Source organism: Dendronephthya gigantea, unplaced genomic scaffold (assembly GCF_004324835.1).
Source record: "Dendronephthya gigantea isolate DGI-Jeju-01 unplaced genomic scaffold, DenGig_1.0 000039F, whole genome shotgun sequence".
In the NCBI taxonomy this organism is placed as follows: Eukaryota; Metazoa; Cnidaria; class Anthozoa; order Malacalcyonacea; family Nephtheidae; genus Dendronephthya; species Dendronephthya gigantea.
In genome coordinates this window covers 1,505,970-1,530,423 of record NW_021163049.1, presented here as the reverse complement: position 1 = coordinate 1,530,423, position 24,454 = coordinate 1,505,970, and the positions used below count along the sequence as shown (strand labels likewise).

Sequence of the window (24,454 nt, the reverse complement as noted above, 5' to 3'; positions counted from 1 at the left end):
TTGTCAACTCTTCTTCCAATGTTTGGGAACATTCCCAATTTACGGTAATAACTCATTATCACAATACGGTGTTGCCAAACTTTTTCCAGAAAAGACAGAGAAACTGGTCCAAAGACTTGTCTGCATAAAAGTGAATTATGGTAGTCCTCGACCAATTTACCCCTTTCATTAACGAAAAACAACAAGGAGCGTACAGCATATGATGTTGTGTTGTGAACTATAAACCGAATGGATTCAAGTTCTGGTAATTCAAGTAATTTAGCTGCAGGCATGCATGTTCTGCTAATACGGGTCATGAAGTGTGGTGTACTTGGTGTCTTTGAACTTGTAATATGCGCTCTCCGACTCTGTGATTTTACAAATATGGACTTCTTTGAAATATTTTTCTTCTGTGTCAAAGAATCTTCAAACAGGCACCTCTTTGCTCTATTTTTGTCTGTGTTTAATATGGCAGAGGACTCACAGGTACTATCATTAACAGTGTTACACATGTAGGATAGGTCTATTTGTAGAGGTGGGTGGTCATACTTCTTTATTTTCTTCATTCTATTTTGACATTCATTTGGTATTCTTTTTGCCTCTGTAAAAGTGGTCCCTCTATGTCTCAAACTAATATGGTTATCTAACCGTTTGTAAAATTTACCATGATTTGAGCATGATTTTAACCAGCAAGTTCCACTTTTTTCCTAAACAAACCATAAAAATAAATAAATGGGTACCCAATAAATCTATCTCTGGATTGGCATTTTTTATGAACTAACCTGTTGTCAAATATTTGCAAGTTACTGGGTCATGAAAGTTTAATCTTTGTGTGGTGATTACTTTCATTTAAACCAGAGTAGCGATAATTGTTATGGATGATATACCTGGTTGCCGTGAACTTATAAACTTTAATTCGTTGCAAGTTACCTATTGAGTTGCAATTTAACTTCCCTTAATAATTAATTATTTTATATCTGTATTAATTGTAATGTAAGTACAGCTAACAAGTGAAGTACTGACTTAATTAAAGGAAGTTAAAGAAGTTTAATACCAAAAACACCCTGGTTCACTATAATGGCCCAGCTAAACTATATAATTTGCATTCACCCGTACTATAAATATCTAATGGTGTATTTTAGGTAACTTGTAATCATCAATTGGCTTTTCACACTTTAATTATTTTCGAAACAACCAGCCCTGCCTGTCAGGATTTCTCTATCAATTAACTCTGTTCCCTGGTGAGAGGGGGAAATTGAGAAAATAATTGGTCAACAATTTGAACAATATTCAAATCGAAAATCCTTTACTCGAGAATAAAAACTTTATATGACTCCAAATATGAACTATATACCACAGAGTCATTGTAATTGCTTCACACATATTTAAATAAATTTTATTTAAATATGTGTGAAGCAATTACATATTTCACACAATAAAATTTATTTAAATATGTGTGAAGCAACTACAATGACTCTTTGATATATAGTTCATATTTGGAATCTTATAAAGTTGTTATTGATGATGACTCCCACAACAGGGCACTCCACCGTTGATAACAAAATTCATGCATGACTGCCATAATATAGCCGATCGTCGTCACATAAACAGTATACTGAATCCCTAAATTTAATTTATATGGTCCCCATTCAACCACCATTTTTAATACCAATACATTTTATATAGCGCAGCACTCCCCAGAAAGATCTATATATCATATTTTAATAAATATATGAATATTCATAAAAAGTTTACCTTGGAAGGAAACGATTTTCTATATCGCCCCATGCAAAATTAGTAGACTTGAATGGTTCTTTCAAATACTAATGAAAACTCTTATAAAATATTTCAACCTCGACGATTTCAATGTTTGAACGCCAATTGGCAAATGCAGCTTTCAGGTTTCCCGCGCAAAAGTAGGTCGCGGACTCGGGTGTGTCAGATCTCATTTTCAATTTTGTCGGTATTTTTAAATAAGGCGGAAACAATTTTGGGAGTATTTTCACGGATATAGTTATAAAACTGCTACAACCCTCTTGTACTCTTCTAAATATGATCTTATTTTCAATTTTTGGGAGTATTTTCACGGATATAGTATAAAACTGCTACAACCCTCTTGTACTGTTCTAAATATGATCTCATTTTCAATTTTTGGGAGTATTTTCACGGATATAGTATAAAACTGCTACAACCCTCTTGTACTGTTCTAAATATGATCTCATTTTCAATTTTTGGGAGTATTTTCACGGATATAGTATAAAACTGCTACAACCCTCTTGTACTCTTCTAAATATGATCTCATTTTCAATTTTTGGGAGTATTTTCACGGATATAGTATAAAACTGCTACAACCCTCTTGTACTGTTCTAAATATGATCTCATTTTCAATTTTTGGGAGTATTTTCACGGATATAGTATAAAACTGCTACAACCCTCTTGTACTTCTAAATATGATCTCATTTTCAATTTTTGGGAGTATTTTCACGGATATAGTATAAAACTGCTACAACCCTCTTGTACTCTTCTAAATATGATCTCATTTTCAATTTTTGGGAGTATTTTCACGGATATAGTATAAAACGCTACAACCCTCTTGTACTGTTCTAAATATGATCTCATTTTCAATTTTTGGGAGTATTTTCACGGATATAGTATAAAACTGCTACAACCCTCTTGTACTCTTTTAAATATGATCTCATTTTCAATTTTTGGGAGTATTTTCACGGATATAGTATAAAACTGCTACAACCCTCTTGTACTCTTTTAAATATGATCTCATTTTCAATTTTTACAGATAATCTATTTTGAATATTGTGTTAATCCTATAATATAATTTAGATATTTATTAATACAGCTCCCATGTACACATGGAGATTAAAAGTTTATTCAATTGACCATAGGGAAAAAGATGGCTACATGTGCATATAGCTATATGCATTCCAGACATCAAGAATAAATGACAGAAAAAAGATGGTAAGAAAAGCACTTAAGGACGTAGAAGTTTATCACAAAAAGGGAAATAACCTCCTGTTTGATGCATGTCCTTCGAAATATGTCAATTTGCTTTTCCAAACGATTTCTCACCGCAATGCATTGCAGTTATTAAATGTACATCTTTTTCGGTATGCTCAACTATTATAACAAGCGATTTCTAATGATCAATGTAGGGGAACTATGACATAGTGACATAATTAATATTTTATTATATTGGCATGCAATATTTTACACAAATTCTAAATGCTTTGTACAAATAATCGTCCTTTACGTATATTATCGCCGTCTTCATCACCGCTGTACTCATCATTGTCGTTCTCGTCATCTTCTTCATTGCCATCAAAATCATTATCGGAAATATCCTCTTCAATCATACCCGAATCACCTTCGCTTAAGGACCACGGAAAACCATGAAAGCATTCTTGTACTTTCGAATAGTCTCCAGCCGTAATTCTACTAAAATGCTCGACACCCATATTTAGTTGTTTAATGCAATACTCTAAACCTTTCTTTTTCAATGCTTGCAAGCCGCAAAGGTACGAATGAGAAGCATTCTTCACTTTATACTGCACAAACTAAAAGAGAAATTACCAACACAACCATATTAAAATTTTAACACTATAGTTACAGTCAAGGATTAATTAACGGATTTGAAATATCTACCTCTTCATCTTCAGTGATATCACTTCTTTCGTTACTAGCTTTGGGCGAACGATCGCCAATATCCATCGCATTATCATTATCTATATAAAAACCAAATGGTTTCAATTTATATTACCGATAATTTAACAGACATAAGTAACATTTCTGTATACTGTACTTACCAGACAAGTTACTAATTGCTGTTATCTCGTCGAGAAGTTTCGGCAAAACGTGCTTCGAATAATACGCCAGGAAACATTCCATCTCAGTCTTCACCAACTCAATCTCTTCTTTCCATCTTTCGGAGATGAAGTAATTTTCAACCACCATCGCTTTCACACGTACAGGTATGTCTTAAAGAAATAAATATTTTGACATAAATTAATTGCATTTTAGATTTGCAAAAATATATTAATTAGAGCATGATAGAGCAAAATATATTAAAGCATTAGTACCTGAAACGCTTTTGTTTTCTTGTATCCAAGGAAACTTCCCAGCTAATACAGCGGCGAACTCAATAGGTTTGTTACCGTCATAGAGCGCAGAGTACTGTTCAACCAAATTTTTCATCTGCTCCTTGTCAGCTACAGTTTTCCGCCTCAACTTTGCTCTTTGTTTTGAAGTATCTAAATATTAAAATACAATTGATGCTTAAAATACGATAGAGGTATAGACGTTTTACAGCTCAATTATGCCAAATGTTTTAAACTTCATACTTAATTGACAAGTTTCGAAATAGACGTCCTTTTTACAATAGAGAAATAGACCATTTCAATTTTCGTTTGAAGAACGTTAAGACTTCTCTGAACTAACAAACGTTTTCCCTCTTCTATGACACTTGGTCTGTCAAATTCCTCAAAATCACTCTCTAAATCTTTCAATCTCTTTTCGATAGCAGGTACGTCTTTAAATTTCTTTATGTGAGAACTGTACATGTTCTGGTAGGTTAGAACAGCACCCACGACAGGCGCTGAAGAGCATTCAAGATTTTCTAAAAGCTGCATTTGACGTAAGTGCTCAGAAAATAGAAAATATTGCTCTTGAGCAGTCATTTCAGTTTTCCTTCCACTTATTAACTCCTCCGCTAAGAAGTCAAAAGAACGACGTTTTATTCTTCCATTACAGTTTAAACACGTCAGAACGGGGAAATCTTCAATACACAATATCACAGATAGATTTGAAAAATTGACAGTCTTCCATATGCCAAGTTGGCAAGAAATGCCAAGAAATGGCAATGTGTAGCTAAATAGTAACAATACTGACGCATCTCTAAAATATTTACATGTAGCTATAAAGTCTACAAAGCTTGTACCGAGTAAATATTATTATTATACCTTTGGCAACATTCTGAACTTCTGATTTCCAATCTGAGCACTTTATTTCTGCTTTACCTAAAGACAGGTCATCGACTGATTCATCCAACTTTTGTAATGAATGCTTTGACATTTCAACAGCCTATTAAAAAACAATATTAAAATATCATATAAAATAACTCCCAAAACATTCTTCGAGTTATTTAATTACTTGGTATAGAATTGTTGACAAAAAACATAAAACCTCATACAGTAAACGTATATGCAATACTCACGCGATAGTATCGTTTACATAGGTATTGAACCAGGCTGTTTATCTTACGCTTGTTCCATGCCCTTGCGCATTCAGTCAACATTTCATCCCGACCTACAGCAAGAGTGAAAACAAAATTACATGTATTGAATTTATTTATTCAATACTTCAGAAAGTTAAAATACATTTTCCAAATAAATTTTCCATCAAATCTGGTATTGTATTGTCTATTGATTTCCCTATCATTTCTTCAAGATACAAAATCATACATCCATGACCATGTGCTCACCTTCTGGCAGCATATATTTTGTAGTATTACCAAGCCTGGAAAAATAGGAGTTGATTTGCTCTACTTCCTCTCCAGTGGCACATGCAGCCCCTTGTTGCCATCTGCCTCCCCAAATCACCTAAACATAGAGGATGGAGAAAATAAATATATTTCAAATATCATAAAAAACATAGTTAAATTAGAGGAATAATTGTTGTTTTTAAATAACTTTAGCATGTTGCTAGTATATTGCTATTGATGATTTGCAAATTTACAGCAAATATGTATGTTGTACCTGACATGTCCAGTTATGTGCTTTGGCATGCATGACTGACAGAGCTGGTTTGATCTGATACCCATTAAATGCTGGATCTGCTTTTTGTGCCCAGTTCCAAAATTTACACATTATATCCTGCCAGAAAAAGTTTAGTGGCTTTTCCAAGAACTTTTTGGCAAGAATATAATGTGCATAGCCATACAATTCTCCTTGAAACATGTTGACAGCAAATTGAGCAACAGAATGTCGACAGCCAGCAATGTCCAACCCTGTTTCATCTAGCTTAGCTTTTTTGAAATTCTTGTTTCTTGCTGCTTTCCATGTTGTCTCTCCACATTTGTTACCTTGTACACCCTGTTTTAAAACAGTGTCAGGTGTAATTACAGGTTATACATATATTCAATAATGGAACTTGTAAACTGTAATGTGCAAATATTGTAACAACAAACCAGATCTCCTTGATACAATTGTTGCAGATGTTTTTTAACATCATCGTTGTCTGCAATAAAAACATTTCCATAATAGCACTGGGACCGTGACCTATGTAAGTGGAAAACAAATATATAGTCTCTCATCTGGTTTATTGAGTCTTGATAGGAGCTGAAACGCTGAGTTAACACAATTGTGTCAAAAAATGAACATTGTCTTATTGGATAGTAAACAACATCTAATTTGTACAATCCTAATTTATTTCGGTTAACTGTTCATCATTTCCTAAATACACATATATTGGATGAACTACATTTAAGATACTCACAAGCCAGAATGTTTATAACGATAGAGTTTCATATTGCCATCAACATGGCATGAATGCTGCTCTTTTTCACAACAAGGGCACTCCATCCAATTCATACCCTTTAAGGATTCTATTTCAAATTGACAATACTTCCACTCTTTGAATGCAATGGAGAATATAGTTGGGTTGATAATACCACTCTTAATAAGAAATAAGAAAGAAAAAAATAGTATTAAATAAATTTTGTAGGCTGTATTAATGTGTTAATTCTTCATTAAATTAGCTAGCAGTATCAAGAATCAAAGGATACACTATTTTACCAATCTCTACTAACAAATAATAATTAAGAATACTTAACATTTAGCAAGTCTTACTAATTCTGCTTGAGATATTTTTTTGTATGGAACCCTGAAGTTGTTAATGCAATATATTATGCTTAAAAATAGAACACACCCTTCCTTTGCTCAATGAAAATTCTTCTAATCCCTCCAGAAAACTTTTCTGTGATGTTCCTGGCATTCTTTTCTGAAATATGTCCCACAAACGAAATAAATCTTGGTCAAAGATATATGACAGAGATGATCCCACACTGCCAGGCCAATAACCATTTTGCAAAATCAATTGAAGATTGGATAACGGTTCGCAAACCAAACTGCAATTAACACATTTTGTTGTATATTTGTTGAAATCGAATCGACCTAAAAATAATACATCATTCAAAATCAATCATAATATACCAAATTAATATTACTTCTTATATTTATATATATAAGTAATGTGAATCAGGGCGCAATGGAACTCAATAGGTTAACTAGACACATGGGTGGAAAAGTATTAATCCATTTAGTGCCCATGCTCTTTCTTTGATAAGTTAAATCATCCCGCCTTAAGCAGAATAGTAGTATGCATCAGCGCATAAGGCATCTGAATGAATTCCCTAGGGTAGATGGACCAATTACCAAATCAGCTAGGTACCAGTGACAGTAGATGCTAAAGTTAAGGGTCCACAAGGGCCCAATATAACCAAACTTCTTACCATTAGTATTTACAACAGTTATTGTCTCTTTTTTGGCATGGTATGTCAAAGAATCCACTTTCTCACATGAAGGACAATTTGCAGGGCCAAAAAGTAGAAATCTCTCTAAAAAGCATATTAGTACTGTAAACAAATATATTTTAATTCATTGTGAATTGGGTAGAGTTTCATTATACTCATTTAATAAACCTAGAACAAGCACTGTGCAGTAATTACCAACCTGAGCTAATTCTGCTATATTCATCAACCTTTTCCATAGGTGAAACAGCTTCAAAACACCTGCTATTCCATATTTCACGGTCATGGAAAGGATTTTGTGAATGTATCTACTATCACAGACATTAATATATAGAATGATAGACCACATTGATGACATCTTATATTGGCATCACTTCCAAAACAGAACGAACATCTTTCTGAGTGGTGATTTTCATTAGAAACTACCCAGTTAAAGAGTGAACTTCTTGACTTTGTCCAATCTTCCTGCATATTGGTCATCCTCTTAGACCAATTTGATTCTTCAGGTTTTGTGACAGGCAATGATTCCAAAAGGGTTTTGCAATAACCAATCAAATCATCCAGACTTTTTTCTATGAATTGACCATACAAATGCATGAATAGTTTATACCAGTACCATATTGGTAAAATATCAACCCATGCTTATCATATTAATTGACCTTACATACTATGATAAATGTCCATAAGGTTAATGTTCACAATACCTTGATTTACTTGGATTTCCTCATTATTAAAGTCACGGTCATCAAACATGTCGCTTGATCACTCACCAGATATTGCAGCATCTTGAAAATATATGTACACATCTACTTTACAAGTGCAAAACACTCATTAATTGCTGAATATACACGTGTACGGTAATCGAAATAGAATGAAATTGCCCTTTTGGATGGGCGATATTTTAATTATTTTTATTTTATCTTAGCAAAATGATTTAAAAATTAATGCCATTCTTTTCAAGAATATTTGTCGCAGATTATGATAATAAGGTATATGACGAAAATAGATGAATTATGGTATATATGACGAAAATAGACGAATTATGAAGCATTTATAAGCATATATACTTGGTCAGTGAGTCTAACCTTTGCGTCTAGATCCTTTTGAGGGATCATATGTTCCCTTAAAATGACGAAGACCTGTTTTTGGATCGGTGTTAATTTCAAACCGAACAGGCTTCCTTTTCCTTTTCAGCTTCGAATTCGAGTGTAGCGAACAAAGATCTTTTACGCGTTGTAATGCCTCTTCAGTAGTCGGAGTTTTACTTTTTCGTGACCGTGACGACATTCTGCACAAGTATATTTACTATCGAGTCCAACTAATCAATTTTGCACATCAAAAAAACACTAAAATTGTAAACAATATTTAATTTATTAGCCTGCTCTCATGTGCTATGGTTTTTAAATTTCAATGCGTACAACTGTTTAAATTCCATGTCATCTGCGCATGCATGGCATTCATGGTTATCACAAATTCATTTGAATTTAACATTTCATGATAATCACGAATCTCATTTGGAGATCGTGTTGCAAATTTTGTGTCGTAAATGTTCTTAATAATAAAAATCAACAATATACCGAACTATAGTCGCATGTTGAAAGCAGGAGAAACACACAACAGCCCATTTCGAAACTGCTTGAAATCCTTTAGTGCAGGCTTACTCTGCTCGACGTGTGTAGTTAGTTGTATGTGTAATGAGTGTAAAGATAAAGATAGCACTTGCTAGCATTTTGATCGCTTTATTGATTCTATTTACTGCTTCGAAGTTCGAAGGTGAAACGAAATATGCCCAAAGTGAATACAACACGTGATATAACTAGCAACTTACCGGTGCGCAGGTTCCCGATTAGGGTGATATGGCCCACAGCTAGCGACGCTGGGGGTCGACCCGAGAAGAAAAAATAATAAAAAAAAACAAGCCGAAACTATAGATCGCTGTCGCTACGCGACGCGATCAATAACTTTATTGCAGCTACTGTATTCAAAATATTCAAATATAATTAGAGAGTTAAAATTTATAACCATAAATGGTTTTATAAATTTTCATCCATATATCAGTTGGCAAAGAAGACTTACTGTACTTCAACCACACTTGTCTTACTTGATCTTTGGGACAACCTTTTATGCTGGTGTGGCTATTGTCTGTTAACTGGTACAAAATTAACAAATTGGTTATGATTATAATACTTTCTAGCAAAAAATACAACAAATCCCCTTTCCATTATCATTATCTACACTAATTCAGTGACAAAAGTTTTGCCTTTGGTGACTTGCTGTTAAAATTTTTAGTACTTCTTCATTTAATGTTGTCAAAACATGTGCAGCTGACAATCTTTGACACGACTAAAATGCAGTGCATGCTTCATACAATTTATACACATGGGAGGAAGGAACTGGAAGGTATCAGAGTGCATTGAATAAACCTTGGTTTCTCCCTCACAAGGAAGCACAAATTCTGGGGCATTGTAAACAAGTGTTCCTCTTGGAAGATTGGTTGTGCTGGTGTGATTTATTGTTGCAGTGTGATGTAAATTGGATCTACTCTACCCAAAGTCCAAAGTCGACTAATTACAAAGAATTGATTTTTGTGCACATGTATCTTCTATCTCTTGTTGGTTCTTCAAATGGCAATAATGCTGGTTGGGCACAAGAACATTAGGTAGTTTTATGCCCCTAGGCACTATGTCTTCTTTATGGATGAACTCGATTGCTGCTGCAACATCACTAGAAATCTTCATTTGAAGGAGTGGCATTTGTTCAACAAAATCACTTTGGGTCATGTACTCCAGAAAATCAGACAAAGATGATAAGCAACCTCATCTGGAATTCCAAGGGAGGTAAAATGGAAATATATGTACTCAAGAAATACAGCAACAGGGTAGGAACAATATCCTTCTATGCCAACAATATATTTGCACCTTAAATTATTTAAAATTTGTACTTCTTTCACAAAAAGATCTCTTTCTTGTGTTTCTGCCATCTAAGCTTCTTTACCATGACTAGCTTATCTTTCAGGTTTGCCAAAGAACCACGTTCCCAAAACTGCCTTTACTAAATTTTCATTTTTCTACAACATCTGCCTACAGGATTTGCTTGATGCCATGAATTAATATTCCATTGTTCAAGGGCAATGAAGCCGCTTTGAGAACAGGTAGTTTTAATGCCATTTGCATACATGCAAAACATGAAAATCACATTGCAAATGCAATGCTTTTTCTGTTCACTGAGCTCTGAGCCCCAGCTGGTTAAAGAGGCATCTGTTGTCAGATTCCCCTGTCTGGGGCATTCTCTATCTACCATGACAACTCCTGTTTAGGTGAATCTGACGAGAAAATGAGGCCATCAAAATTCCCACCATTGCATTAAAGTGAGCATGTTTTATCACACTCTAAATTCAGAAAAAATGACAGACCAAACATTACACTGGGAGACATTGAAATTATTTAACGAATAACCTGCGAAAGCATATGAATAGCAGGAGTATTGTGAAAAAACAAATTGTGACAAAAATTTACTAATTTCTGGCATTTACACCATTTGCCCTTCATTAAACAAAAAAAGAATTTTATAGCTGAAAACCATTAGTCAAAGATGGAAATTCAATAAGAATACAAAGAACATTTGAAGAGAAACCATAATGGCAACCCAACAGAAGTTTTCGATAATTTTCACTCCAAACTTTCTGATTTTGTAGATAAACATATTCCTCTGCGATGCCTGAGTAAAAAAGATCTTAAACACCTTGATAAACCCTGGATAACCCCAGGGATTAGGAAATCTATAAAACTTTTAAGAACAACTACTATAAAAAATATCTCAAAACAAAATCACTGTATTTTCACAATAAATATAAATCTTATAGGAACAAAATAAATCACCTATCAAAAATCAGTAAAATTAATTATTATAATCAATATTTCACTATCAATAGATCGCATATTAAAAATATATGGAAAGGAATTAAACATATAATATAGTTACTTATTAATGGTGAGGAAGTAACTGATAGTAAATCAATTGCTGACAGTTTTAATTATTTTTTTGCCAATATTGGAAATGAATTAACCAGAGATGTCCCCTGCATTGATACAAACCCAATGTCATTTTTAACTTCTTGCCAAGTAAATAGTCTATTTTTGAATCCAACTACCTCTAGCAAAGTTGAAGAAATAATTAATAATTTCAATTCCTCAAAAGCCACTGGCCCGTACAGCATACCAGTAAAAATTCTGAAGCTACTTGGGAGGTTTATCTCGGAGCCTTTGGAATCTATTTTTGATTATTGTCTTTCAACCGGCACTGTAACTAACCAATTCAAGCTGGCCAGCGTTATCCCTGTGCATAAAAAAGGCTCACAGTTAATTTTAGGCAATTATCGTCCTATATCTTTGTTATCTATTTTCAATCAGATTCTTGAAAAATTTGTGTCTAAACGTTTGTCAAACTTTATTGAAAAATATGATATACTATATACCAAACAGTTTGGATTTCGTTGAAATCATTCTACTTTGCATGCAATTTTGTCATTAGTTGACCAGATCCAGAAAGCTATTGATGATGGTAAATACTCATGTGCAGTATTCCTTGACCTGTCAAAAGCATTTGATACAGTTAACCATCACATTTTGTTACAAAAACTTGAATGGTATGGTGTGCGGGGCGTGGCGCTAAAATGGTTTCAATCTTAGCTAGAGAACCGGCAACAGTTTGTGACAATTGGCAATATTAGATCATCTCTGATGCCTACACATGTGGTGTATTAAAACAAGTGCCTAATTTTAAATATTTGGGTATAGTGATAGATACTAACCTAAACTTTAAAGCTCAGGTTTTGGAAATTTCCAAAAAGATAAAACGCAATATCAGAGCTATATCAAAAATACGCAATTTTGTGACAATTGATATTCTTGTTAATCTATATTATTCTCTCATTTATCCATTTCTTACATATGCTCTAGTTGTTTGGGGCAATACTTATAATACAACACTGAATCCTTTACGGTCAGTATAATCAGCAGACTGCGGACTGGGTACAAAACGCAGACTGCAAAATACAAATGCAGACTGGGAGTATAAAATGCAGACTGAGGGAGAATTAGGGATATTTCGTAAATTATCGATTCAGCCTAGAACGCCATGGTAAAAAAGATCATTTTAGTTCTTCGTTCATCGTAAAAGCAAGAATTTATTTACAGTACTTACTGTACTCTTTACCATGGTTGTCGATAATAGGTATCATACCTGACGAAAATTACCGCTGACTCAAATTCATATGAGGTGGTAAGCAAAACGTGTGGTTGTCTGGTTGGGGGGGGGGGGTGAATGATAGCATATTTGTAACGCTTAACCTGACTGAACAGTTGGGTTTTCAAAAACACTGCCTATATTTACGCAGTTGGCAAAACGTTTTTGTTTATAATAGGATATATAATATTAATAATTCGGATATATTTTATAATAACAATAATATACTGTTTATAATTTACTATTATTGTATAAACTGTTTTTGCGCTTAATGAACAAAACAAAATTTGCAGCGCTTACTCCAAGATATTATTGCCTTACCGACCAAAGTCAGCCCGATAATGTGGTCATGCGATGCAAATATTTTCATTTTCGTACACCGTAAAACAATCAATTTCTAGAGAAATGAATAATGAATAATTTTAAATTTGCACAATATGATCAAATTGTCGGGCTGACTTCGCCAATGCTAGCGATGCTACTTCTATTAACCAACGTGTCTAACTAATTGATGAGATGTACATACAGCTATTTCAATTAAGGTTGTCTCCGAGCAAAGCGAGAAAGTCGAATACGAGCGCGAAAAGCTTGCTGGGAATCGCTAATAGATTCATTAATTTGTAAGCTATTCCCAACAAGCTTTTCGCACTCGTATTTGACTTTCTCGCTTTGCTCGGAGACAACCTTAATTGAAATAGCTGTATACCATACCTTCAGGGAATGGCGCTCAGGCATATAAATAACAAAACAGGAAATTACAGAACAGGAAATAAACTAGTAAAGTTTCAAAACTAGAATATATGTGAGCTAACTTGTTACACATCGATTCCGAATTCCTTTCGCAACATATTTCGGTGTGAAAACTTCAACTTTGATCTTTGTTCATCTGGTATTATGAGGCTATCTTTAGATACAGGAGCAGAACATTGTTTTGCCACGCAAGATTTCTTTAAGTGGAAGTAAACATTTTCAGGCTTTGCTGAAAAACGCAGTCCCGTGGACATGCGAGGTGTATAGGCACGAATTTGCTTCCTACCAATTACAATATCGTACGGTTTGGGTGGAACTGGATGATGTGTGGTCGCTCAAATCTTGTTTCCGCAACCATAACAAGTGGTAATTCTTGATCCCTCTAACCAGGTGAGGAGAAATGGTTCCAAAGTTGAAAATGGTACCACGCCGTCATGACGATCGTCGAGATCATGAACATGGCGTTCTTGTGCTCTACGTGAAGTGCGGTACCTCTGTGGCCCCGGTTTCTTGCCAGACTTCTTTGGAATGCTATTCTGTACAAGGTTTGATAAGTTTGGAGTCCATCAAGATATAGTTTTCTCAAGAATTCCAGAAACGTGGCTCACAGCTAAAGTATGAGCACAGATTTTTCTTTCTTTAAAGCCTTCACAATTGCACTTTACTGCCTTCTTAGTATCATTTACTATGTGTGGTTGGGAAGGATTAGCAAGAGAAATCACGACATAGGTTGAAATAGCTCCAGCAACCTTCGTTACACCGTTTCTCTTTATGATGGTATCAGCATTCTTCAAGGATGGGCAAAGAAAAGAAGGTGGGCCACCGCACTCAAAAATGGGAAGGCCTGCCGATTTCTGTACCTGTGACAAAGACTCCGAAGATTGGTTTAAATCAATCGTAGTTGCTTGTGTTTCACCAAGCCTGCTTGCACCGGCTTGGTCTACTTTAGCAATTTTGGCTATCTTTTCGGCAGATGAAAGATCTCTCCGTGTGTCTTCATCAATTTCCAGATGTTGGAACTCAGGAGCGAGTCTGTATGGCCCATCTCCTTTCACTGCTCTGTGCACGTTTCTCTGGTACTTCTCAACAAATTGCTGCGCTATCTCGATAAATTCGGTGTATGAGCACTTAGACGGATCTCCAGGATTAGCACGAAGTTTCTGTTTCTCGATCTCTTTCTTTAAACTGCCATTAATACTCTCTGTGCTGTTGTTAAAGTAGAACTTGTCCCCAAGTCCAGCAGTTCTTCTAATAGGAAGAAGCATCTTTGATTTCATATCAGAACTAATGTTAGCCAAGAAGTACGTAAAAAATTCTGGTTGGTCACATTGTGAACAATTTTTCTCGCCTCTATCCCAACTTTTTTTTAAGGAAAAGACTTTGGCATCAAATTCTTCGTCAGAATCACAGTCGATCAGGCCTTTTTGCTTCGATTTCCGATCACCGAAAATATCTGCGAGGATCTGAGACTTTGCCTCTCGGGTTATATTCAATGTAGCCATCTTTCGCGCGATATTGTCCTCCACATGTTTTGTGCATGCCAGGAAATGGGCAATTTGAAATTGTGCTGATAAACCATTCTCGATAGACTTTTGGTGGTCACTCCCTATGAAGAGAATGTTCTCGATTTCATGATTTTGTTCTATAAGCGTGCTTCCAAAATAGTGAAAATCTTCGGACGTTTCTTTTGTGTGCATCATCATTGGACCAGGAAATGTTGGGCTTGATCCTGTTTCACGGTTAATTAACATTAAGTGATTGTAGGTTGTGGTTGTCACATAGAAATGTCCGATGTTGTAAGTGACATCAACTCCAAGTATGAAAAAGCTTTTAGGATCACAGCAGAACTTGACTAAGTCTTCTAACTGAGACTTAGTGGCGAGAACGACTCTAATGTCTGGACCGACTTGAAGTGAATGAACAAAATACCCTTGAGACTGTTTGCATTTTTTATTAGCTCTGCCAACTCGTCTTTGCTATGCTGCTTTCAAAGTTTGCCTCGTTCGTACTTGAGCTGCGACACACTTCGTGGAACTGTGCAGGACGCCGTTTTGTCTAAGATCCCACCAGCATCCTCGTATAACTCGTCGTAAATTGATGAAGGGCCCAAGGGCGTCTGAGCTTTTTGCAAGATTTTTTCTCTTGTGCTTTTCGCAGTTGCTTAAAATGGCTTCGGTGCTTTCTTAGCGTTCTTGTGCGGTTCCACTGTAATATCTGTTGGATCTCCAGAAAATTGATACTGCAATATAACGACGGGAGATTTGTTGCCAGAATGATCTTCTAACTCGATCAGCTGTCGCTTGAAATCAGAGTTACTTGAATGCACCCAATATGTTCTTGAAAGCTTATATTGCCCTCGCTTAAGAATTTCTGGCTTTTCTTTCATTTGCCTGACCTGACCTTGCCCTTCACTTAACTCAAAAAATTCGGGTTTTTTCCCATTATGACGGAATTTACCATTGTCGTCTGCTTTAACGTCTTCGGCATTTGCAAGACAATCAGTATCCAAAAGAAATGTTGCACTTGTTCTGCAGGCCATAGGCATCACTGTACAGACCATCTCATGGTTGGGATTCAACATCAATTCACATGCAGTTTGAGTTGATAGAAACGGGGCAGACAGTTTAAAAACTGGGCAGTGTTTGTTAGAATTATAAAACTGCACATCATCTTCACCACTGTTAAATAAATAGAAATACATGTAAACAAGATATGACAAAGAAAAAAGTAATAATTTTACATACCTAACAGTTTTACACATTTTAATCAATATCTTATTAAATTTAGTTTTCCCAAATTATGAACTAAAATAACTGATACCAGTCGATATTTTAAAAAAAATACAAAACAAAACATCATCCGAAGATTAACATCTTGAAACCCAAATTAGGTTTTAAACTATATTTTGCGTTTCAAGATGTTAATCTTCGGATTATGTTCTGCTTTGTAATTTGTCAACAGCACACAATACGGCTTGGGAAATAAAAAACTAGAGTTTACTGTCTTATGTGTCCATCACTGTTCGCACATTTTCAGAGCACTTTTGCCTGCATGAGCAAAGTTATCATAATAAAAAATGGCCTATGATGCGTGAACATTTGTAACCCATTCCAAACTTTACTCTTTAATACTTGTTTTGTGGGGTTAGTATAGTGTTATCTACCGTGTAGCATGTACAATTGTTGGTGTTACCTTCTATCCTCGTCTCCAAACAACCTTTTAGAACATGTGGGCGTTGAAATCTGCAAAGTTTAAAGTAGACTAGACTAAGTAATATGCCAACACTGATTTACTTTTTTTGTGTGCACAAAGACAAAAAGTGCATATTTAAAATTTAAGGAAATAACCAGAGGGGATCCACCGTGGACAGACATACACACTGGATAACTCCAATGCAAAAAGTTTAGTTGTTGATGCTGTGCATACCAATCAATACCATACATATATTATGCTCTTAATTATATATTCTGTTTTCCTGTAAGATGCCCTGTAAGATACTTGAATATTGCAATTCAGCAACTTCCTTTTTGAAGCTTCTAACAAGGTTTTTCCATTTTATACACATACCGTATTGCTCTCTGTCTTAATTTGGAGAAAATTCTACAAAGTCATTAATTATCTGGTCCACAGCCTAAAATATTTATGGAATTACTATTTTGCCAAAGCCGAGGTGACTCTTTCGAGACAAAGTCGATGTTTATATGGTATTCTTCTTTGCATATAAAGATTTTTTCTAGACTAGAACCTTAATTCATTTAAAAAATGCGCTGTAAACAAATTTTAAACTTTTAACTGAATTTCATGTTTTTGTTGGCTCATTTCCTAGGCAACATGGCAGGTGTCTTGTTTTCAAAATAGACTTTTTCAAAAATTGTTTTTGCATTTTGCCTCTGTTGGTGATCTTTTCCTTCTTGTTTTAGATAATCAATTAGTAAAAGCACAAGGGCCTTCCAACCCAGGTTATATTACCTCTGACGAAAAATCACCTCCATCTTCGAGAGTTAAGTCAATCTAATAAATTAGTCAAAAACAAAAATGAGTGTGCTTTGCATGTGGTCAGAGCTTAATTTGAAAAGGGCTTATCTGAGGTATGATTTGGGTTCAACAATAATTTGTTTCCACAACTCTCAACACAAGGGCAGGCAACCCAGGAGGATTTGATAAAAAATCCAGTAGTGGAAACAAGGAGGGGGGGGGGCTACTCCCTCAACAACTTCAGCTAAATTTGCAAACAAAGTATGAAAGATAAGGAAGAGCTAAGCACAAGATAATAAAGTACCATTTGTTATAATAAAAACGGCAACAAAAATACTACTGTACAAAATTACTTCTTACAAAACGTGGTTAGAATGGGATAGGTTCCCCCAGCCCCCTCCCCTTCCCCCCCCAAATGCACATGGCCACTTCTCTAAAAAGCACCCAAGTTTCCACTACTGGACAATCTGGTAGTTTCAAACTACCAGTACCAACAAATTTGATCAGTAGTGCAAACCAAACTACTAGTTTGGTAGGCAATTGGACAAAATTATAGCTGTTTATGATGCAAATTAAGTTTATGATGCAAATTATTTGACTTACTGCAAATAGGTCTGACCCATCACCACTGTAAATACTGGTAATCTGCAATAAAAATTTAAAGAGATCAACAAGACAATATATGTATATCATATATATATATATATATATATATATATATATATATATATATATATATATATATATATATATATATCAAATATGTATTTAGAATCATATATGAGTAGAGTGCTCGATATATATATATATATATATATATATATATATATATATATATAGACAATATATGTATATCATATATATATATATATATATATATATATATATATATATATATATATATATATACTTCGTTCTGTTACTAGGAATTTGGTTTGTATGACAAACGCAAATGCTTTCGGTCTTGATTCAGAACTTACTAACTCATTTCAAATTTGGATTCTAAAAATCTAAATTCCAATTTTATGACATGGGCACTTTAAGGTTATAGCCACCAGAGCATCCTATATAAAATTTTCATGCATAACTGTAATTCAAGAGAAAGATAAAACTATAAATGAATGTTCAAATGATGTCAAAATACCAATTGATAAAGAAAAAGTTAGGATGTTACGAGTTATGTAATTGAAACCTCCCTAACAAATAAGTAGATAGAACTTTGTCTCAGATTTGTGAAGTCGTTGCAAACACATGGGATGTATTCCTCAAGAGTTTGTTCTGGGTAAGGTATCTTGGTAGACTGATCAGAGTCATTTAACAGATCAGCTGACATAGGGGCAGTTCTTTTCCTATTTTCTGCATCTAAATCTACTGACTCACTTAAGTCATTTGATTGGAGCTGATTGACCAGTTTCTCTTTCAGTTTCCATTGTGGAATTTAATGAGTCCTGATGAATTTGGTCAGCTGCAACAGCGTATTCTGTAACAAGTTTTATTTGTGTCAACATAAATAAAATATATAAATTGCAATGCCAACAGAGTGCATTAATCCTTAATTAAAATTGTTGCTCGAAATCAAAATTTTCTGCCAATGGGAATTTGAAGTGAGACCTCCAGACAAAAGATAATGCAACTTTAATCAAATCGACAAACTGTTATGTAACAAAATTTACATAAATTTCTGTTCATTTCATAACGAATTTAGGGTCTTATGCCTTCAATATGTCCTCCATTTCTGTCTATGCAAGTTTGACAGCTTTGAAGGATGCCTTGAACTGCTTGTGGAACCAGTATCACAAAATGTTTTTACAATAAATGTTTGTTGTTTCTTAGCTGTTCGTTAGCTAATTAAGATGCATTAGAGAGTTATAAATATCCGGAGTGTCTATGTTGTCATTGCCAGAATTTTTGTCCACTTGGGAATACCAAGCTTTGAGGAACAATCGTTTATGATAATTTTTTTCCCTACTAACTATTTTGGCATTCATAAAATCCATACTATGGTCATACTTCTCTACGTGTTGAGCTATCTTAGAATTCTTGTCATTATGTTCAACAGCTCTTTTATGTTCCTTTATTTTTGTTTTTAACGCTCGGTTGGTTTCACCATAATAAACAAAATCACAAATAGAACACTTAATTTTATGAGGTGCCATAGTGGACAAAAGTCTAAAACATTATATATGATGTCATTTTATAATATATGGTGTCATTCTTTTTAATAATTCATGTTTATTTAGAAATATTGTCTCTCTTATTCATATGCCATGGCATTTTCTTCACAAATAGGGTCTGTTTTACTTCGTAACAGTTTAAATTTTTTATGGTCTGATTTCTATTTATATATGTAATCTCAAATTTTATACAAAGCCTGATTTGTCACACATTTATAAGGTCTACCCTGCAAACGAGTGAATTACTGCCCAAAATGTTTTTGCTATCACGAAGAAGCAGACAATTATAGTTGATTGGACTTGCGGGCTCATTCTGTTTCCCGCGATTCTTTCCATCTTGTTCATTTGTAATGATTTTGTTTTATTTCTTTTGTGTCGAAAACAAAGGAAATGAATAGCAACCAACAGGACTATAAAGTGAAGGATATTGTTGATGGCATACTTAATCACCCAGCTTTCCGTGAAATGTTAAGTAACAATTTAAATAATTCATGTATTGATAATAATCAGTCAAAGAATCAACTCACTCAACAACAACTTTGTCATCGTTGGCATCGCATCGGCCCTTATTTAACTCCACCGTTGCTCAACAGCCTTTGTCATTGTCGGCATCGCATCGGCCCTTATGTAACTACTAATCCACCGTTGCTCAACAGCCCTGTTCAAGTCGCACAAATCGAAGTTTCAGCTCATCAAGAAACTCTAGTGGTGGCGGATTTACTAGTCCAAGTTAAGAATTTTCTGCATTGTTCAGGCAAGGATCCTAAAGTGGCACAGCCCCAATATTTCAGCGAGGGATAAGTCATCGCCAGTCCGGTAGAGCCCATAGGCGGAGTGCGCCATACACACTAAAAGAGCAATAACGAACAACCTCAGAAGCGAGAAGAAATATTTAGATCAAAAGAAGTTGTTCTATTACCCGATTCAAAGGCAGATAGAGTTTTATGTCCTCCAGAGAAAGCAAATCTTATGGAGCGAGGATTTGTTCTAAGCGAAGTAACAATTAACAAAAAGTGGTCAGATAAGGAAGTTTTTCAACATCTCAATCAGTGTTTTAATGATAAGCTTAGCTGTGAAGAGTTCACTTTGTTGGAAGTCGGAGCTTCGACTATTTCAACACGGTATGCTGTCTATTTTGTGCAAATATGAGGAAATGTCTTTAATTCTTTTACGACTTACTGTCTTTACCAGAATTTTATGAGGTGTTGATTTAAAACCTACCTAAAGCCTCGTATTTAATCTCAATTTAGTTTTGAAATACTCCTTGGTGTTGGAACCAGTTTAAGAAGGCATGTACTAAAACCCAAAACGTCGAAACGAAACGATCGAAACGAAACGAACGAAACAACCGGAACGAAACGACCGAAACCAACGAAACGAAACAACCGAAACGAACGAGACCAACGAAAACCAGGTTTATTTAAAGGGAAATGGCAACATATTTTTTTTCTTTACCAAATATAATAATACATATTAAATAAGGTATATAACGTTAAATAATAACTCAAGTTTGCATTACGCTCGGGTTATTCCGAATTTAAAAGCATTAATTTTCAGCATAAGGCCGCCATCTTTAATCGAACTTTCAACCGATTAAAGAACCTCGCGTGACGTCACAACAGGGCAAATATTTCAAGATGGCGACTAAACATATAGAAAGTGAGGAAGATGTATTCGTCGATTTAGTGCTGTGTGAACCTATTATTGAACCTTATATGTTTGAACCTAATAAAATTGACGAAATAGAAAGCAGCGAAGATGACTCTTCTAATGAAGAGGATGAGTATGATGATGAATTTGATGCAGCGAATGCCTGGCGTCAAACAACACTTTCCTGGTGTAAATGCGGAAAGTGTACTATAATGGAAAAAACAGTCGAGTCTTTTTGTTGCCATGAAAAGTCTTTAGATTACGACGAGTATGACGATATATTAAAAAAAGTAGAAAGTCAAGAACTTATGTGCATAACAGATTTGTCAGCTTTTCAACAAAATATGTTGTCAAAGGATGTACTGTGTGTTGATGTATCGCAGTATATGGAGGAAAACTGGCCATTGGGAGACGAGGAACTCGAACAAACACACAAATTATACAGACTTGTATCCTACAGAAGATGCTCAAGGTGGATTTTTGGTATATTAGGAAAAAAAATCCGGCGAGCTTTCCCTTCGTGTGTGTACACATCCATCCGGAAAATGTTTCCGTCTCCAGATGGTTTATACACGCATTTTAAGTTCTCAAAATGATTCGCTGATGAAAATTTGGGAGAATCCAGGAGTTAATTGTTCTTCATTGTGTCAGCCAGGTGATTATGAGAGTAATGAGACTATTTGTTTACGCATATGTCCCTCCTACAACCACAACTCAAAGAGCAGAATCTCTTGCTTGCTTTGCATCCACATCTTTTTGTTGCACATTTGCCTGAACATTCACATGTATCTTTATCACTCTCAGGATATGCCAGCTTGCTAAATCTACTGAATCGCTTGGCAATGATTGAGCTTTTACTTTCTGGTGGGTTTGCTTTTTGATATTGATCCACAAGGGAGGGTGGTTCTTTAGGTAGGACATTGATAGCATTAAGCTGTGCCTTTTTTATCGTTGGGAACTTATGTCGTAGCTTTAAGCTTTCAGACTGAGTGTGCTTTACATAACCTAAAATTAGAAAAATTTAATATATTTGATTTGTTAGGGTTAGACTTCGTTAAGACATTTATTGTTTAATATTAGTTATATTGCCTGGATTAAGTAAAAAAGTAATATATGAGGTAGACTATGCCTATTTGAATGAACATTTTGTGATTTCAAAGCACTAAAAACATACTTGTAACTTTTAATTTGTGAATATACATGTAGTTTGTGAAATTACACTTACTCTGCAAAACATCCCGGTGTGCCCTACTTGACAAATGCTAGACAATATTACTTGTCACTAGGAGAGCTCTGCACATAATGGGCTAGTTATATAGTCATTCGATCTTGTTAATCAACTTACTAAAAGTTGGGGCTTCTTTTATCTTCTTAGCAATAGCCTTTTCCCCCTTGTGTGCTTTTGGGTATGTTATTGCCCAACGATCTAAACCTTTCTTGGTTTTGGCTTGGCTTTTCTTGGAGTTCTCATTAAAATGCATGTTAGAGCAAAACAGCCTGAAATATTTTGATATGTTATACCTTGGGGCTACAGTATGGTTTCATGAATTATCAGCCAATCACCTTAAAACATAAGAATGGGGGTTTCTTGGCTTTTAAACATACATTTGTGACATAACTAAGAAAAGGGTCTTTAGACATTTAAAATTCGATCCTTTCTTAACATTTCCTATGCTTTGAATACCAACTGGCAGTGATGGATTTGCGTGGGGAGTAGTGCGGGCATTGGGTACAAACTCTAGTCTAGGCCAAACAGGCTGCAGGAGGGGTGCTAATCTGGGTATCTAGTGTGCACCCCCCTCCCATACCAAACTGCTCTGGATCTATTTCTGCCAACTTGTCCTGTGTTCCTTTAATTACCTTACAAAAGCTATAATAATAGGATAATTAGAACTAAATTGGTTTTGATTTCACTTAGTTCTCAATAGGCAAACAAGTAACATGCACTCACATTTTGGTCACAGTTTTCTACCTGCATTCCAAAATTGCAAATACGTACCTCGCCATAAGTGAATGGAATGGATAGTAGACATTTTTAGAGGCAAACTGGTTGTCTATAGAATGCTTGGACTCAAGGGATGAAGTCTGGTGAAGATTTGATAGTTTCCGAACAGCAGAAATTAGTCGTGATTGTGTAAGGATTTCCTCGAGTTTCTTGTGTGCAGCTGACCCTGTATAGAATAGTAAATAGTGTGTATTATAGACTTTCAAGAAATTACTATATAAAGTTTGGAAAAACTAGGTAACCTGTTTTAATCCATGCTCTATCCAACTCTCCATGGGTACATCTCTGGAAGATCTTATTTTCCCCGTGAACATGCACGTCTGTGATGTGATTTAGAAGACTTCTCCATTTTTCTTCTCTTTCATTTTCGTTTGTGGTTGAAATTGCCACCCAGTAAAGATGGTTACAAATTGACTGAAAAAGTTTTTGAATTTTCATATTTGACCGATATTTGTTAGATGATGATTCTTATCGCACTAAAACTTGACTGCAAAACAACAAGATATGGGTAACTTAAAAACCTGCCGGATCAAGTGTGCCTATCAAACATTTATTGTTTATTACGAAGACATTTTTGCAGAAAATTCAAAATTCGCCACGGCAGCAAAAAAGCTTGCTTTTCAACAGGTCGAACAATTTGAAAAATCAATCTTTGTTGGGGTACGAGTTCATGTACGCATTATCATGTAACGCTTTCTCACCGGCACAGCTGTTATATAGTGTTGCTTTGGACACAATAATATGGTCGTACCGGTCTGCGGCAAATGTTTATTTCACAAACCAATTCTTTCTGTATACCTATTCTATATAGTTTGAGCGGTTGTAGCCCATGTTATTTCTGCTCCTAAATAGACCGTCATGCGTTTAAAGTGAGTATTGCCATCCTACAAGAGCTTTCGAGCTTAAAGAATAAAGTGCCGTCGTGAAACTATCACAACGGCAATTGCTTCATGCTGTCGCAAATTTCAAGGACTGTCTGCGTGTGACCTTTATGTTTAGTAGCATACAGTCCTTCCTAATTGAGATTATTACTAAATTTTATGCTGATCTCATGTTGCCTACCCCAATCCATGGCTTTATTGCCTTGAATTTCTTTGCCTTTGAGGCTTTCAAAAGCTTTTTCTTCACACCTAAGTTATA

At 35.0% G+C, this 24,454-nt stretch overlaps 1 protein-coding gene across 1 annotated transcript; it reads right to left on the bottom strand.

The window, feature by feature from the left end:
• Positions 1-5,444: 5,444 nt before the first annotated feature.
• On the bottom strand, positions 5,445-7,773 carry LOC114526573. Its single transcript, XM_028548172.1, has 6 exons — positions 7,719-7,773; positions 7,499-7,603; positions 6,916-7,160; positions 6,484-6,662; positions 6,176-6,266; positions 5,445-5,588 (listed from the first exon to the last, which is right to left on the bottom strand). Exons 1-6 carry the CDS (start codon positions 7,753-7,755, stop codon positions 5,445-5,447), a joined length of 801 nt encoding a protein of 266 aa, XP_028403973.1. The 5' UTR covers positions 7,756-7,773.
• Positions 7,774-24,454: the final 16,681 nt, after the last annotated feature.